Source organism: Pantherophis guttatus, chromosome 2 (genome assembly GCF_059756535.1).
Source record: "Pantherophis guttatus breed Tessera chromosome 2, ASM5975653v1, whole genome shotgun sequence".
Taxonomy (NCBI): Eukaryota; Metazoa; Chordata; class Lepidosauria; order Squamata; family Colubridae; genus Pantherophis; species Pantherophis guttatus.
Window position 1 is genome coordinate 252,511,749 of NC_142064.1, and position 17,656 is coordinate 252,529,404.

At 45.1% G+C, this 17,656-nt stretch overlaps 1 protein-coding gene across 3 annotated transcripts; it reads left to right on the forward strand.

The window, feature by feature from the left end:
• Window positions 1–1,258: 1,258 nt before the first annotated feature.
• On the forward strand, window positions 1,259–16,159 carry LOC117667987 (uncharacterized). 3 transcript variants are annotated; one of them, XM_034421639.3, is made up of 5 exons: window positions 1,259–1,457; window positions 3,858–3,953; window positions 5,410–5,481; window positions 9,226–9,336; window positions 11,055–16,159. In XM_034421639.3, exons 2-5 carry the CDS (start codon window positions 3,920–3,922, stop codon window positions 13,328–13,330), a joined length of 2,493 nt encoding a protein of 830 aa, XP_034277530.2. In that variant the 5' UTR covers window positions 1,259–1,457; window positions 3,858–3,919; the 3' UTR covers window positions 13,331–16,159. The 3 variants fall into 3 exon arrangements, with proteins under 3 accessions (XP_034277530.2, XP_034277532.2, XP_034277533.2); XM_034421641.3 differs by having other exon boundaries at window positions 5,413–5,481; XM_034421642.3 differs by lacking the exon at window positions 1,259–1,457 and having other exon boundaries at window positions 3,792–3,953; window positions 5,413–5,481.
• Window positions 16,160–17,656: the final 1,497 nt, after the last annotated feature.

The window sequence follows — 17,656 nt, forward strand, 5'->3', positions numbered from 1 at the left end:
AACCATTCCCAAACAACAAGTTCCCTCATATGCAGCATTGGAGAAGACTGTTGGACTTCTAAGCAGCCACAAAGCAAGCAAAAGATCTTCAATGTTCTCTTCTTCTCGCCTCCATCAATTTTACTAAACAGGAGCCACTTTGGAGGCCATACAGTGTCCATTGTTTTAAACTAGTGTTGTCTAGTTTAATAATCCAACCCTGCATAATGAAGGGCTTTATAGCAGTGGTGAAATCCAAATTGTTTTACTACCGGTTCTGTGGGCGTGGCTTGGTGGGCGTGGCAGGGGAAGGATACTGCAAAATCCCCATTCCCTCCCCACTCCTGGGGGAAGAATATTGCAAAATCTCCATTCCCATCCCACTCTGGGGCCAGCCAGAGGTGGTATTTGCCAGTTCTCTGAAACTACTCAAAATTTCCGCTACGGGTTCTCCAGAACCTGTCAGAACCTGTTGGATTTCACCCCTGCTTTATAGGCGATAACCAGCACCTTGAATTGTAAACTATAAATCTCCATGTGGAGAACAGGAAAACAGTGCAGCTCCAACAGTTCAAAGGAAATCAAAGAAAGACAGAAGGAGTACATGAAAATACCGTACAGTACAAATGTCACCCATCCTTAGAAGGTATTCCTTACATATTCCTTCCCATGATCAATAATAATTTATGAACTTGAATGCTGCCCAGCTCTCACTGCCTCTCTACTACACCGTGCATCTTGAAATCTAGCCCTGCGTAAACTGGAGATGCTGAAGGTGTGCAAAAAATGTGGTTAACGACTTTACAACTTGGTGTAATTTTTACGATGCAAACCTAAACCATCAGGATGGTTAATAGGTTAACTTAACCCAGATACTCAGATTATCTAATTCTGGGTTTTATTTAATCGACCAAACTAAGTAATAATTTTAATTAGCAATTTTATGATGTTTGTGTGTCTATATTTTTCTTGACTGTACACCGCCTTGAGTCCTACGGGAGAAAGGCGGTATAGAAATATAATAAATAAATAAAATAAATAAATACTCAGGTTAATTTATGCTGCGCTTCAGCTAACCATGATTAAGCCAGAGGTTTGCCTTTGCTGTTCAAAAACCTGGCCGCCTTTTTGCTGGAAATCTTGGCGTAACGCGGGGGCGCACCTACGTCTTTTGTCTTCCTCGCTCCCCCACCTCTGCCCCCGGGAGAACCCCCTTCGCCCGCCCGCGGAGGAGGAAGAGGAGGAGGAGGAGGAGGCGGCTTCGTCTCCGGCCGCCGCCAGAGGGCTCTGGGTAGCGCCGGGGAAGAAGCCCGGCTTTCCGTCTCTCTCGTTCCGCGGCTCGGGGCGTCAACGCGTTGAGCTTCCTGGGTGACTCGGTGGCAGCAGCGAACCGGGCCGGGAGAACCGCCCCGCCGCGGGTCCATCCCTCCAGCCGCCGGGAGGCCTTCCTCGCATCCGGCTTGAGTCACCCGGCCCAGGTGGGGACCTGTCGCGGCTCGGTGCAGGCAGCGCTTCGCTGGATGGGAAGGGTTGAATCCCCGCCTGCAGCGCTGCGCTGATCCCCTGTGCCTGGCTGGCAAAGGCAGGGGCGAAGGGGAGCCCCGCCCGCTATTTAACACCTAAACACCCTCCCCCCCCCCCAGCTTCGGTCATCCGAGATCCTTTTTGGAAGCGCACGGGGGTCAAAGCTACCCTCCGCTAGCGCAAATTAAAGCAGCAGCTTCTTCATCAGGCTGACAGGAGAGGAGGAGTGCACTGATGAGGTTACCTAGTTTGGTAATGAAACGTCTGCAAAAAAAAGCGCCAAGCTCGGAGGAGGAAGAGTGTGGAAGCTTTGGAGTCCTCCAAGAGCCATTTGTTGTGCCCGATGAAGTGTTCTGCAGAACTCAAAAGCCTGCAGGTTGCTCTTGGTTGTTGAGTTGATCAGTAAAGATACTGTCCATTCATAAGCATGGGGTTCCTATTCCTCCCTCCCCCATTGCATTTTTCTATAAGATAGATAGATAGATAGATAGATAGATAGATAGATAGATAGATAGATAGATAGATAGATAGATAGATAGATAGCCTTGGTGGAGCAGAGGATTAAAGTGCTGTTAAGTAGCACTTAACTGCCAGCTGCCTGCAATTACTGCGAGTTCAAATGTCACCAGGCTCAAGGTTGACTCAGCCTTCCATCCTTCCGAGGTAGGTAAAATGAGGACCCGGATTGTGGGGGCAATAAACTGACTTTGTATAAAAAAGAACACCACTTAGGGGGGCCCGAAAGCATTATAAGCCGCCCTGAGTCTCCGGAGAAGGGCGGCATATAAATCGAACCAATAGATAGATAGATAGATAGATAGATAGATAGATAGATAGATAGATAGATAGCATCAGTTTGAAGCCTTGATCTGTAGTTTTCTTTCTGTTCAGTGTTAGTTGAGTAACAGAATTGACTTTCTCTGAGTTTTATTGCATCCTGGTAAGTGAAAACAGGCTTTAAAATGGTGATTAGGACGCCGCAGCAGTAAGCTGAATTTAATGCTGTTTCATTAAGAACTGAGTACATTACTATATAGTCAGTACCATTCCAATAATAGCATACACTGCATTTTGATTTAGATTTAAGGTAGCTAACGAAATAATACTTAGAGCTACAATGTATGGGGGGAAAAAAGATTTGATGACTACAATGGATTCTAAACTGAAGCTGAGTCAGCGTTGTGCAGCTTCAGAAAAGGCGCATGTAGTTTTAGAGTTCATTTGTTTAGATGTCAAATCAAGCCATCTGACTCTGTTTTGTTGACCTTCCTGGATTTTGTTTGGCCAGCTACTGCCTGCATTTAAAATGGATATTAAAAAGATTGGAATGGGGTCAGAGGTAGCAGTGACGCTGGGCAGAGACACAGAAAACAAGCCCTACTTTATTATTTATTAACCAATTTATATAAACTGCCCATCAAACAAATTCTGGATGGTGTAGAAAGAGCTAAAAACATTGGAATGTTGACAGCCTGGAGCAGAAACAGATTAGAGGTCATGTAATGTTTACACAGCACACCGAACCAGAAACTACCCAACCATGTTTTTAACCTTGCATGGTTCTGTAAACTTGGCCCAGTGGTTAGTTTAGACTAAGTTGAGGACAAAAAAAGTCTATCTAGGATGCCAGAACTGCCATCCTTTGTTTTTTGGGCCTGCGGAGGGATGGTATTGCGCTTATACTTCAAGGTTTGACCTTTAAAATTCAGATTGTTTTAATTCTGATTTTCAAAAGGGACCTATGTCTTTTGCAACCTGCAGTCTTATCTGGTTGCCGTGCATTTGATAACCTCAAATAGTTGACAAAAGTAGAGTTTTCTGCTTTGTTTATTTTCCTGAGGCTCCTCGAGTTGCCTACTTTCTGTGTGGTATTAAATTTCAGGCTTTGGAAGTACAGGTTAGTCCTCTACTTCCAACTATTCGTTTAGCGACCATTTGAAATTACAGCAGCACTGAGAAAGTGACTTGCAACCAGTCCTCGTACTTGCGACTGTTCCCACAATCACTTGATCAAAAGTCAGGCACTTGGCAGCTAGCATGCATTTATGACTGTTGCAGTGTCTTTTTTGGGGGGGTGAGACGGTATCACCATTTGCAACTTCCCAGCTGGCTTCTGACAAGCAAAGTCAGTGGGGGAAGATGAATAACTGCATGATTAACAACTCAAGTGATCCGCTTAACAACTGTGGCAAAAAAGGTTGCAAAATTGGGCGCGACTCACTTAACAATGGAAATTGTTTAACTTAGCAAATTTGAAATTGTGGTCCCAATTGTGGTCATAAGTCAAGGACTACCTGCAGCCTAAAAAGGTGAATTCTAGAGCGCATTTGATGCATGGAGGGCTGTTGTTCCAGATGCCTGTGTCCTCCAAGGTGGAACGGCCTCCTCGTATTGGAGACTTCTCGACCAGAGGGATATGCAAGAGAACTACGAGACTCTGATCTCTCTGGGTAAGGATCAATTTCTCTGGGTTAATTTGTGAAGCTAAGGAAGCACTTCTACTGGATCAAACCCAAAATCCAGAGATCCTGACCTACTGTCCTCAATATGGTGGACATTGCTTCTGGAAAACTCACAAGCAAGAAATGATACTGTTATTCTCCATCATTTGAGATTAGTAAGGTATACTGTACTTGAATGTGAAGGTTTAATTTAGGTGTCATGGTTTATAGACCTCTCTTCCATGTACTTGTCTCATCTCCACAGAACGGCTTGTTCTCTGCATTTGGAGCAAGGCAGATCGCCACTGAATCACAATTATAAAGTTGCTTAGTCTTCACTAATTGAAGTTCTCCCTAGTATGCTGAACACCAAGTGGTTCTTATCCAGAGTAGTCACGGTGTAACACTGCATCCAGTTTTGGTCACCACACTATAAAAAAGATGTTGAGATTCTAGAAAGAATGCAGAGAAGAGCAACAAAGATGATTAGGGGACTGGAGGCTAAAACATATGAAGAAAAGTTGCAAGAACTGGGCATGGCTAGTCTAGTGAAGGACCAGGGGAGACATGATAGCAATATTCCAATATTTGAGGGGCTGCCACAGAAAGGAAGGGGTCAAGCTATTTTCCAAGGCACCCGAAGGCCAGACAAGGAACAATGGATGGAAACTGATCAAGGAGAGATTTAACCTAGAAATAAGGAGAAATTTTCTGACAATGAAAACAGTCAACTAATGAAAACAATCAACCAGCTTGCCCTCAGAAGTTGGGGGTGCTTCGTCACTGGAGGCTTTCGAGAAGAGACTGGGCAGCCACTTGTCAGAAATGGTATAGGGCCCGCAGGCTGGATCTGGCCCGCAGGGTGATTAAATCTGGCCCGCAGGGCCGGCCTAGAAATAGTAAAGGACCAGCCTGCAATGCCTCTGGCAGCCAAAACAGGACATGGGGGGGCACATGCAGCCCCCACATGGCCCATTTTCAACCTGGACGGCTTACTCCATCACTTTGCCTGCCAAAACTGGGCGTGGGGGGTGTATTTATTTATTTATTTATTTATTTTCCAATAAATATGCAGCCCCCCACACCCGATTTTCACTGGCAAAGTGTTGCAGGAGGCTGTCTAGGCAAAAACGACATGTGGGGGTCTCGTGCCCCCCATGCCACGTTTTGGCCGGCAGGGTGCTGCAGGAAGCATCTATCCCATCTCTCTGCCTCTGCCCTGCCTGGCCCGTAGAGAACTACAATGCTAATCCGGCCCTTGAAAAAATCCAGTTTGACACCCCTGGTATAAGGTCTCCTGCTTGAACGGGGTTGGACTAGATGACCTACAAGGTCCCTTCCAACTCTCTTATTCTGTTAATTTAGCCAAAACGGACCCAATTGTATCAGTGGCCCATTGCATCCACTTGGTGCCAACCAATCTGCCCAATATCCTAATGGAGTCTTTTGCACTTTTTCTTGTTAGCAGAAGACATGGCAATCACCCTGCCCCGAATCACTGCACTAGCTGAGCCCCACCGGAGAGGGTTGGCATCAGGTAAGACTAGTGGATTTTATGCTCCAGCACTCCAAACAAAAAATGATGTTCTGTGCCTCAGATGCAGTTAAGAACAATTGCTCTGTTCTCCACTTCTGCATAAAGCTTATGTGAATAGACTTTTTTTAAAAAATGTCTCTGTATGTGTGAAAGTGTGATAATCACAAGATACAAGGAAGAAAAATACTGGCCTGCTATTTTTGGCCCAAGATAATCAATGTCTCCAGTCATGCATTCTTTGCTAAAAAAATGTTTTTAAGTCTTCAGTCCTATATATAAATAGGCCAATTAGGCCAAAAAGCTCTCTTGCACACTTCCTGTTTCCCAGGATGGCCAAGAAGATAACATTAAGACATGTGGTTCTCAAGAATGGACATTCAGGAAAGGAGCACTTCTTCTACTAGTGGTAGCTTTCTAAATTTCTACCTCTGAGTCCTGTTTTCCAGCAACTGCTTTTGAGACTCATCCTACCTTTTTGAATATTTGAGATAATTAATGACAATGTGGACTTGTAGCCTTGGGCTGAATTAGGCCCCAGACTTCTTCCACTCCCCATTTAGAATATTTTAAGCTGGTTACCTACTGCCAGCTATGGCAGTAGGTATCAAATCAACCATATTGAACTATGAGTCAACAAAGCCAATTTCTGTACATATGTGGTGGAATGTAGTCTGGAGTCCCAGGAGGGAGGGGCTGCTTTCCAGAGGACAAAAAGATTTCGGAATGTCTGATTGGAAGAAAGAGGGTGAAGGCGGACCCTCCTTATCAGTTCACCAAATATACCTTTAGTTCAGTGGTGAAATGTAAAATTTGTTACTACCGGTTCTGTGGGCGTGGCTTGGTGGGGGGTAATATGACTGGGCGTGGCCAACTTTTTTTTTTTTTTTACTTTTAAAACCATTTTTTCTACAACCTCTTTGGCTGAAGAGGTTGTAGAAAAAATGCTTTTAAAGCCTCTGACAATCCCAGCTGACTTGCCTAATTGGCAGAAGCTTTTTTTTTTAAGCCTCTGACGATCCCAGCTGACTTGTCTGATCGGCAAAGGCTTTTTTTCCTTTTAAAAACATTTTTTCTATAACCTCTTGGGCTGAAGAGGTTGTAGAAAAAATGCTTTTAAAAGCCACTGATGATCCCAGCTGAGCCGCGCAATCATCAGAGGCTTTTTTTTTACTTTTAAAAGCATTTTTTCAGCCAAAGAGATTGTAGAAAAAATGCTTTTAAAAATTAAAAAAAAGCCTCTGATGATTGCGCGGCTCAGCTGGGCAATGGGGTGGGGGGCAGGGATTTTTGCTACTGGTTCTCCGAACCACCTGCCTCCATCGCTACCGGATCGGGCAATCCGGTCCAAACCGGGAGCATTTCACCCCTGCTTTAGTTATGCAGGTAGTTGTTTTAGTCTGACAAGATTCTGCCTCTGTAGGCGAACAAAATCAAGAAACTACTCAGAAGTAACTCCACGTGACATTCTTGGTTTATGGAGCCTGACAATATATTTATATAACAGCCTTCCCAAACTAGGGAATCTCCATTGGGAATTTATCTCCCTGAAATTTCCAGATAGTTCTACTACATCGGCAGGGAACCCAGCTGAAGAAGTTGGTCAAAGAGATAGTTCTCTAAGACAGGGGTCCCCAACAGTGGTGGTATTCTGCCAGTTCTAACTGTTTCGGGCGAACCGGTAGCGGTGGCAGTGGAAGGCTCCGCCCACCTACCCGGACGTCATCACGTCCCGTTTTGAACACTCTGCAGATGCGCAGAAGGCCTTGCGCACGCTCACATTTGTGAACCACTAGCAAAGGTAAGTGAATTCCAACACTGGTCCCCAACCCCCATGGCCATGGTCCATTGCAGGGGTGAAATCTAAAAATTTTCCCTACCAGTTCTGTGGGCGTGGCTTAATTAGTGGTCAGGTGACCCAGTGGGTGTGGCCAATAATAATAAATAATAAAAATAATAAACAAAGTACATAAAACAATAAGAGGTACCAAAAACCAACTTTTACACTTTACACACACACAACACAACACAACACAATTGACTCACACACAATGTAAAAGCAGCTGCACTTCACCCAAAATGGCCCCTGCAACAAGTAGGAACCTCACACAACCACAAAAAGCTCAAAAACCAACTTTCACACTTTTTCCACACAAAATGCCACATACAGCTTTGTGAGATTTTGTACGTTTGTGTAGTTAGGGTGAAACACTACAGAAACACACCAAATCTCAGAAAGCTGCACAAATATTTTATTATTTTATTTCATTTATATTTTTAGATAAAAGCAGCTAAATTTAAAAGTTCCTTAACTTTAAATTGCTATGTCTAAAAAACTCCTTAAAAAACCCCCAATTAGCTATTTTTTTTAAAAGCTCCCAGTTACTTACCAAATTGAAATAAATAAATAAATAAATAAATAAATAAATAAATAAATAAATAAATAAATAAATAAATAAAATAAATTGAAGGCACAAGGCAGGCAGATTGAGTTGCTCACCGATTGGATTGATTGCAGGCAGGCAGATTGAGTTGCTAGCGGATGCAATGGATTGCAGCAGCCGAAGCAAGGCAGGAAAAGCGAGCCAGCCCGAAAGAAGCAGCAAGCTGCCAAGTGGGCAAGTGGGGACCAGGCAATTGGGTGGGCATGGGCAGGGGGCCCCAGGTATTTTTGCTACCGGTCCTCCGAACTGCCTGCCGCCATCGCTAACGGATTGCCTGATCCGGTCCGAACCGGGAGCATTTCACCCCTGGTCCATTGGGAACCAGGCCATCCAAGCAGTAAATGCTCATGCATGGAACTCCATTTGTGCAAGCGGGGGATGGTGTATATGCCTGCCACTTGCACCAATGGAGTTGTGTGCACTTGTGCACATCCCTGCCATCACACGGGACCATTCCCTCCCTCCACCCTGCCAAGCTGGAAAGGTTGGGGACCCCTGCTCTAAGGGTCACCCTAGTAAGCCCAGACAGGCTGTCCTTGACTTGCAGCAGTTTATTTAATGACCATTCGAAGTTACAATGGCACTGAAAACAGTGACTTACAACCGTTTTTTCAAACTTACAACTGTCGCAGCATCCCCATGGTCACTGTTCAAAATTTGGACGCTTGGCAACTGGCATGTATTTATGATGGTTGCTTTGTCCTGGGGTCATGTGATCCCCTTTTGTGACCTTTTGATAAATAAAGTCAACGGGGAAGCCAGATTCAGTTAACAACCATGGCACTAACTCAGGGGTGTTAAACTCAAGGCCTGGGGGCCAGATGCAGCCTGTGGGGTGCTTAGATCTGGCCCACGGGGCCGCCGCGGAAAAAGCAAAGGACTGGCCCATGGTGCCTCCGTCAGTGAAAACGGAGCTCGGGAGGGTTGCACGCGGCCCTCCCAAGCTCTGTTTTCGCTGGCAGAGGGTTGCAGGAAGCCGTCGCAGCTGAAAAGGAAGCTTGGGAGCCCGTTTTTTCTGGCAGACCACTCGGGCCACCACAGGCGCCCCCGACACAAGTGACATCGAGCTGGCCACACTCACCCCGGCCCACCCGAGGACAGATACAACCCCGATGTGGCCCTCAATGAAATCAAGTTTGACACCCCTGCATGACTAACTTAACAACTGCAGTTTAACAAATGTAGCAACAAAGGTCGTAAAATGGGGCAAAACTCACCATACAAGTGTTTCACTTAGCAACAGAAGTTTTGAGCTCAGTTGTGGTCGAGGACTACCTGTATTGAAGTTTTTCCTTGCCAACAGGATTTCCACTTTCTAAATCTGATCTGCTCTCCTGGATGGAGCGAGAAGATTCATGGATTCCAGAACTTCAGGGATGTGACGAAAGGACAATGCCATCTCAAATAAATCCAGGTGAGAGTTGTGGTTTGTTTATTTTTAAATATACAGGTATGTCCACAACTTAACGACTGGTTGCTTAGCAGTTATGAACTACCTGAAAAGGAGCCCTGGTTGACCTGGATCTAGAGCTCCAATAGTCAGGCTCCTTCCTCTGGTCACATGACTGTACTCTGAGCATTCAACAACATGGCTGCCTTTACGGCTGTTTGAAGTCACATGACCACATTTCACAACCGTTTTGTTGTTTTGTTTTGTTTTTTGAAAGAAGTTTTATTTTATTTTCAACTGTTTTGTTGAAAACCAGCACTTACTTCCGGTTTTCAGCAAAACCATAGCAAACAATGGATTCGCATTTACCGCCACCATGTTCCTATAATGACCACTGCAAAAAAGTTGTAAAATCGTTTATGACCATTACGGCACCTAACTATAATGGGCAGACTCCATTACGGTCATATGTTGAGGACTACCGGTATGGGATGGAATTGCACTGTGTAAGAGGGAAATTTTGTTCCTCACCATCCATGCTAGACTCTGGCACAGAAGCCCTGAACAGTATGATAGAGCAGCTATACATAATTTACATTTATCTTCATGTCTTCTCAGCAGCATGTTAGGAAAAAACAGCAACCAGAATAAACTATATAAATTGAATGACTTCAACAATAGAACAAGCTTTCATCTACTGCAGGAGTGTCAAACTCAATTTCATTGAGGGCCGCATCAGGGTTGTGTTTGACCGCGGGGGGCTGGGTTGAGTGTGATCTGGGTGGGCTCAACGTCACTCATGTTGGGGTGCCTGTGGTGGCCCGAGCGCTCTGCCAGCAAAAACGGGCTACTGAGCTCTAGTTTTCAGCTTTGACGGCCTCCTGCAACCCTCTGCCAGCAAAAACGGAGGTCAGGAGGGCCACCTGTGGCCCTCCCGAGCTCCATTTCTGCTGGCAGCAGCACCGCGGGCCAGTCCTTCGCTATTTCCAGGACAGCCCTGCGGGCCAGATCTAAGCACCCCGTGGACCAAATCCGGCCCCCGGGCCTTGAGTTTGACACCCCTGACTTACCGCATTCATTTTCATCACCTCTTAAAATACCAAAGCTATCCAATTAGACAGTGCATTCCAAAAGAACAATTGAAGGAACAGAATTCATCAAATTTAATAAAAACATTTTCAAAGTTATGAGCAAGCTTGTTTTTCAGAGCTTGTGTTTGGATAAGTGAAAGAAGTGCCATAGAAAAATACCAAATTTTCAGTCTCCAAATCTACAACATGAGCCTTTTACTGGTCAATTTTAGCAGAAAATTGTCAGAAAGGCAACAACAGGGTTGTTTTATCTCAGGTTTACTCATATATAGCAATAGCACTTAGACTTTATATAAATCTAATATATACCGCTTTATATACCGTTTCACAGTGCTTTTTACAGCCCTCTCTAAGCGGTTTACAGAGTCAGCCTATTGCCCCCCAACCATCTGGGTCCTCATTTTACCTACCTCGGAAGGATGTAAGGCTGAGTATATATACTACCGGAGTTAAAATCTCTAATCAAAAGTGTATCTTGTAAACCAAGACAGTCGTTGCCAATATATTACCAGCTCACCATAGCTCGGGTGCTGACACATAGGTGGATATATAAAATGTTTAATACAAATATATGTTGAAATAATGTTATAGCAATCTTCCATTTAATGGAATGGATGGTTCAAGTCACCTCTGCAATATTTATCTCCTCAGGGGAAGAATTGAGAGAAAGGCATGAACCTGTTCCTCCGGAAGTAATTCCTAGCAAAACAAATCTGCAAAAGGTGAATGTCCTAGAGAGGAATCCAATGGAAGCTGAGAAACAACCACCAGGGACTGGGCCGAGGGGTTCCCTAACCAAAGGAAAGGAGCAGCAAGACAAACCCCTCCCACAGACCATGGTTGCTTCCAATCCCCAGATGTCCCTTAGAAAACCACCAGCGCATAGCAAGAACCACCAATGTGCAGAGTGTGGCAAAAGCTTCAGCCAGAAATCCAACCTTCTCCGGCATCAGAGGCTGCACCTAGACAAAAGATCCCACAAGTGTGACCAGTGTGATAAAAGCTTCTCTGAGGCCGAGGCCCTGGTCACACACCAGAAAGGCCACGCAAGCAATAAACCGTACAAGTGTGAGGAATGTGGGAAAAGCTTCAGCTGGACCTCGCACCTGGAACGGCACCAGCGGATCCATACTGGAGAGAAACCGTTCCAATGCAAGGAGTGCGGGAAGGCCTTCAGTGTTGGATCACACCTGGAAAGGCATCGGCGTATCCACACCGGGGAGAAGCCTTATCAGTGCAAAGAGTGTGGGAAGAGCTTCAGTGTTAGCTCCACCCTGGTCCAGCACCAGAGGACTCACGCCAACGATAAGCCCTACCAGTGTGAGGACTGTGGGAAGGGCTTCACGCTCGGGGCCAACTTGGTGGCTCACCAGAGGAAACATCTGGGCCAGAAGCCCTATGAGTGCCCCGATTGTGGGAAAAGTTTCAGCTTCACCTCTCACCTAGAGAGACACCAGCGGATTCACACGGGAGAGAGGCCCTACCAGTGTCCCGACTGTGGGAAGCGTTTCAGCCGCAGCTCCCACCTTTACAGGCACCAAAGAATCCACACGGGGGAGAAGCCACATCAGTGTACAGATTGTGGCAAAAGCTACTACCTCAGTGCAGCCACCCTCCATCACCTCCAGACATCTCCAACCCGAAGCAGGGACCCCACCAAATGCACTGAATGTAACCGCAAGCGGGTGGCCCCTCAGCCTCCCCCACCTCCTCCCTCCCTGCCAATGTCTATCGGGAAACCCTTTAAATGCTCTGACTGTGGGAAAGGGTTTGGCCAGAGTTCATCCCTGGTGAAACACCAGCGGATCCACACCGGAGAGAGGCCCTATCAGTGTCCTGAGTGTGGGAAGAACTTCAGCTGGTGTTCGGCCCTGATCAAACACAAGCGGACCCACACAGGGGAAAAGCCCTTTCGGTGTGGGGACTGTGGGAAAGCGTTCAGCGTCAGCTCCCATTTGGAAAGGCACCAGCGCGTGCACGCTCCTGACCGGCCCCACAAGTGTGCCGAGTGTGGGAAAACCTACGGGGAACTGGCCTCACTAGTCAAGCACCAGAAATCCCATGTGCCTGGGAGCAAGCGTTATCGGTGCTCTGACTGCGGGAAAAGTTTCAGCTGGAGCTCCCACCTGGAAAGACACCAGCGGATCCACACGGGGGAAAAGCCCTACCGGTGCGGTGACTGTGGGAAGTGCTTCAGTGTCAGTTCTCACCTGGACCGCCACCGGAGAATCCACACGGGAGAGAAGCCCTACCACTGCGGTGAATGTGGGAAAAGCTTCAGCGTCAGCTCTACGCTCTTGCAGCACCAACGAACACACTCGAGTGGAAAGCCTCACAAGTGCAAGGAGTGTGGGAAACGATTCGTGGCCGGGGCACAGCTGCTCACGCACCAGCGGGCCCACCGCGGCGAGAAACCCTACGACTGCACCGTCTGCGGGAAGAGCTTTGGCTTCGTCTCCCATCTGGAGCGGCACCTGAGGGTGCACACAGGCGAGAAGCCCTACCCGTGCGCTGAGTGTGGGAAGTGTTTCAGCCGCAGCTCGCACCGGAACCGCCATCAGCATACTCATGTGGAAGAGGGGCTTCCGAAAGAACAACCTGAAGTCCAGAAGGGCAGCTCTGTTTTGACTGAGACTAAGCACGCCAAAGAAGTGCTTCCTATTGTTCCTGACCCTCCTCTTTCTCTCATGCCCTCCTGGTGGAGTGAGGTGGAGAGGAACAGCATCCCCCCAGCTGCTTCCACCTGGCCCGAGGCCCCACTGCCTTTCCAGGGCTTCATCCCCAATGCTGTCTCAGCTGGAGGGCTGCGGAGCTGGGGTGGGAAAGGATTCTTACCTTCAGATCCATGGAGGTTAGGAGAAAACAGCTGTAGATGGGCATCCCCCTACCTTCAAGAGGGATGGCCACCCCCTCCCCCAACATCCTAGCTGCTCAAAGCAATTTTGTGGGGTGGATGGGTTAGACGAAGCAATTATCTTCTCTCCTCACTCAACAAATTGGGCAGAGTGCTAATTTTGTCCAATTGGAGCCATGAAGAGCTGGTTTGCAATGGACTGGAATGGAATATAGTTGCTGTCCTAAAAGAGAAGGAAGCCACCTTTGTGTTCTTCTGAGGGAGGTTTACACAGGCCTGGAGCTTTTGATATGAGGCATACTCAGGGTTGCAATAATGCCTGGATCGTATGCATTCTGAAGTGGTAGAATACTGTTGTTAAAGAGTCCTTGGTGATCTCTGAGCTTAGTCCTTGCTTATGGACCTTTCATAACCTAACCAGGTAACGTCATCAGCGATAGTTGGATAATGAAAGGTCTGCAAACACCTGTGATGTTACCTTTTTTTTTTAAACCTAGTTGAATAATGAAAGGTCTGTAAGCAAACACCCAAGCTCAGAGAACACCAAGAACTCCTCAGTTCAACCCAGAGCTACAGATATTCTCTTCTATTGAGAGAATACTAGTGGTTTTATTGATGATTTGAACTTGTTTATTACCATAAGTTGGTGGGGAAAAGTTTAAGGCAGCAGCCAGCTGAGCAAAAGCTATATGCTCCTTCTTTACCTAACGATTATGATTAATTGGAAGTGTCAGGGTTCCAAGTAACACCCCAATGAAAGAAGACTTCGAGGCTAGAAGTTCCTCAAAGTTCCACTTTATTAGAGATGTCATATTGGCACATCTGGGAAAACCCGAATCTGAAAGCTCCTGGGTTTTCCCCACCAAAAGGAAAGTCAAAGCCCCTTTCCCTGCATTCATATGTCCATCACATGGTCCAATCAATCCACCGTCCCAACTGGAGATGCCTCCTACTCACGCCACTCCATGTGCAGGCTGAACGTCCTTGACTCCTAGAGAAAAGAATGTTGTTATGGCTATATAACTCTACCACTCCATGCAATCCCCCCTCCCATTTTCCCACAGCACTAAGGGTGGCAGCCCTGAAGATCCAAAGAAAAAGATGGCCTCCAGGACTGACATGCCAGGCATAGGATGGTGGTGTACGTGAGGGTCCATTTATTTACGGGTAGGGTGTCCCAGCTACCTTCTTAAGGCATCCAAAGTTTACTTGGTGTTGCACCACAATCTGAAGAAGCTGCAGAAAACACACTTGAAGCATTTAGCCTGCCTGAAGTTGGAGAGCCTTGAGAGTCAGTATCCCCTTTCTGGTAGCATCTTACTACAAGGCAAGGAAGGAAATCTGAAACCAGATTCCTCTTCTTCGTGGCATCATTTGTGCTGCATCTAGATTGTCCCAAAGTTGATCTCTAGGTGGGAAAAGACTTCTGCTTGAAATCCCAATGAGCCGCTGAGAATCGTCTCAAGCCAGCTATACCGACAAGTCCCTATCAATCCTGACTGATGACTCTGCTGGCTGAGACTCATGGAGGTTTGCTCTAAGACAAAGGTGCCAAACTTAGACAAGATATTTACTGTAGATCAGTAATGGGAGCCTGTAGTGATGTTTCAAATCCCATAAACTATTGCTATCATCAAGGATGGAAAATGGTGCCGTCAGCCTTGCAAAGTAGTCCAAGCAGAAAGCATGTCTGAATGAACTCCTTCTGCTTTATTGTACAGTTACATTAACGGAAATTTACAAGTCTGAAAATATATTTCTCCCCTGCATTTACCTGTCAAGGAATTAGGAAGGGTCCCTTCTGAGATATTTGCCATTCCCACATTCCTTTTGTAGGCTAAACTACCTGGGGTTGCACTACTCCAGACAGACCGGGTCTGTAATTTGGGGGTCCTTATGGACTCGTAGCACCTGCTCAAAACACAAGTGACAGTCGTGGCTAAGAGGGTCATTGCACACTTACAGATGGTGCACCATTGTGCCCATACCTAAACCAAGAGGCCCTGCTCACAGTAACTCAAATCCTTGTAATTTCTCATTTAGACCACTGTAACACACTCCACATGGGGCTGCCCCTGAAGATCACTCAGAAACTTCAACTGGTACAGAATGTGGCTGCATGGGTAGTAAATGGTGCCAGATACATGGCATGCATAATACCATTTTTGCCTGAGCTACATCGATTGCCAGTGTTTCTTGGTTCAAGGTGCTAGTGATTAGCTTTAAAGGCCTACATTGCTTGGTACTGGGGTACCTGAGGTATCACCTTTTTCCAAGAGTCTCTACCTGTTGAGAAGAATGGGCATACTGCAGATCCTGTCAGCCAAAGAGTGTCGGCTGATGGAGACTAGAAGATGGGCTTTTTCTACAGTGGCCCCTGTTCTATGGAACATCTTCCCTTCAGAGATTAAAATGGCGCCAATCCTGTTAGTCTTTCATAAATCCTAAAATCCTGACAATGTTCCTGAGCCTGGGGGCGCCAAATGTGTTAAGGGCCCCACCTCCTGGCTATATTGCTAACTGGCCAAGTATCTCGGCTGCTATATATATTTATGTTGGATGTTTCTCTTGTTTTCTTTTCTTTTTTTTTATGTTTTTAGTATTTTAATTGTAATATATTTTTTGAATTGTAAACCATCCAGAATCATTGACTGAGATGAGTGGCTATAGAAATGGAATGGATGGATGAATTTTATTGAGAGGAGAGCAGTGGAATAAAACAAAAACTGTTACTACAAATAACAATTTATAAATGTTCCTAATTTCCAACACAATAATATTTTCGGGGACTCATAAGTCAATTTAAAAGTAATGAATTTTGCATGGGAGTGTAAAGAAATTTCAGCTGCAGTCCTATTGATGTTTCTTTGGCATTAAAGTCTATGGAACTCACTTGCATTTATTTCAGAGTAAATATGTTTTGTTTTAAACATAGAGCACTCATTTGGAGAAAACTGGTTGCACCAGATAAAGTAGAAAGTTGGAATTTATTTTTGCACCCAAGTAATTTAAGTTCAAATCCCACTTTAGCAGCAGAATCACTAGATGATTGGTGTTTGTTAACTCTCTTTTAGCCTCAGTTCCCCATCTGTAAAATGGAAATTAGAGTTTCTTATTCTGAAGATTTACCATTTAAAAAACTATTTTCTTTTGCCTAATCCAAGGTCTGACACTACATTCCCACAATCCTCTTAATCTTTTATTTGAATTAAAACAAAATACAATTGTATTCAAATAACAGGGATTTCCCAACAAATCATGTTATAATGGCCTGATATATATCATGCTAAGGCAGGGAGTGGCAACCTCCTGCAACACCTTGAACTATCTATCCAATTCCATTTTAGTCTGGTATGTTGTGTGAACCCTGCCAATCAATACTATCCACTCAGTTGGAATATTCTTTGGTTTATCCATCAGTTCCTAATGGTCATCTTATTCCCCACCTTCTAACATGATGCTGAAACAATAATGACAAACATCTGTGAACTGCAGAATTCACTGCAAGAGAATTATTTGACAAATCTGGAACTTCAAAATTCACATCAGATAAGATAGATAAGATATATGCATGCCTGCATCACAAAATAATAATTTCATCATCTGGAATTCAATTAAAAGACTTGTGTAAAAACAACTTAATCATACTCTAATATTATCTATTGTTGAAGTCTGTGGACCACAATAAAGAATGAAACCACAATTGGAGTTAAAGATATCAGTGGTTTAATTTGTTCCCTTTAGTTGCTTTGGCTTGACTCAGTATTTTTACCTCATGCCTTCCAGAGGTGTTAGAATAGAAATAGAAATAGAAATAGAAATAGAATAGAATAGAATAGAATAGAATAGAATAGAATAGAATAGAATAGAATAGAATAGAATTTTTTATTGGCCAAGTGTGATTGGACACACAAGGAATTTGTCTTGGGGCATATTCACAAAAATGTGAATTTGACTTTGGAATTATGAACATTGACGCCAACCTCCTTGAGAGTTCCGGGTTGAGAAGAGCAGATGTATCCAAATTTGGCGCTTTTCTGTTAATTGTTTTTATCTCCAGAATTGATGAAAGGTTTCACCTGCTAAACAGTTAATGGTCAGGACATTCTTGAACTATTCCTTCACAAAGGGTTTTCAAACTGTTGTTTGTGGGGGTGGGGAGGAGAGAGAGACTTTTCCTGCCTGATAATACTGTAGCCGAAGTATGGAAAGATGGTGGACTGAGAAGATACTGAAATGAAAATAATCGTGCCTATCTTTCCTTCTTCATTTTAAACATGATAGAACAGCCATGTTAGTCTATAATGAAAAAAACCAGAGTTTATGCCTTTTAGTAAAAAGTTGTTAGTTGGAAAGGCACTATGTGGTTTTCCTTCCCCCTCCCAATTCTAGGAAAGCC

Bases quoted from the DNA above. Each gene is read 5' to 3' on its own strand.
- LOC117667987 (XM_034421639.3), top strand. From the start codon at position 3,920: ATGCAAGAGAACTACGAGACTCTGATCTCTCTGG. The intron at 5,482-9,225 runs GTAAGACTAGTG...CCTTGCCAACAG, and splicing joins CCGGAGAGGGTTGGCATCAG to GATTTCCACTTTCTAAATCT. The intron at 9,337-11,054 runs GTGAGAGTTGTG...TTATCTCCTCAG, and splicing joins GCCATCTCAAATAAATCCAG to GGGAAGAATTGAGAGAAAGG.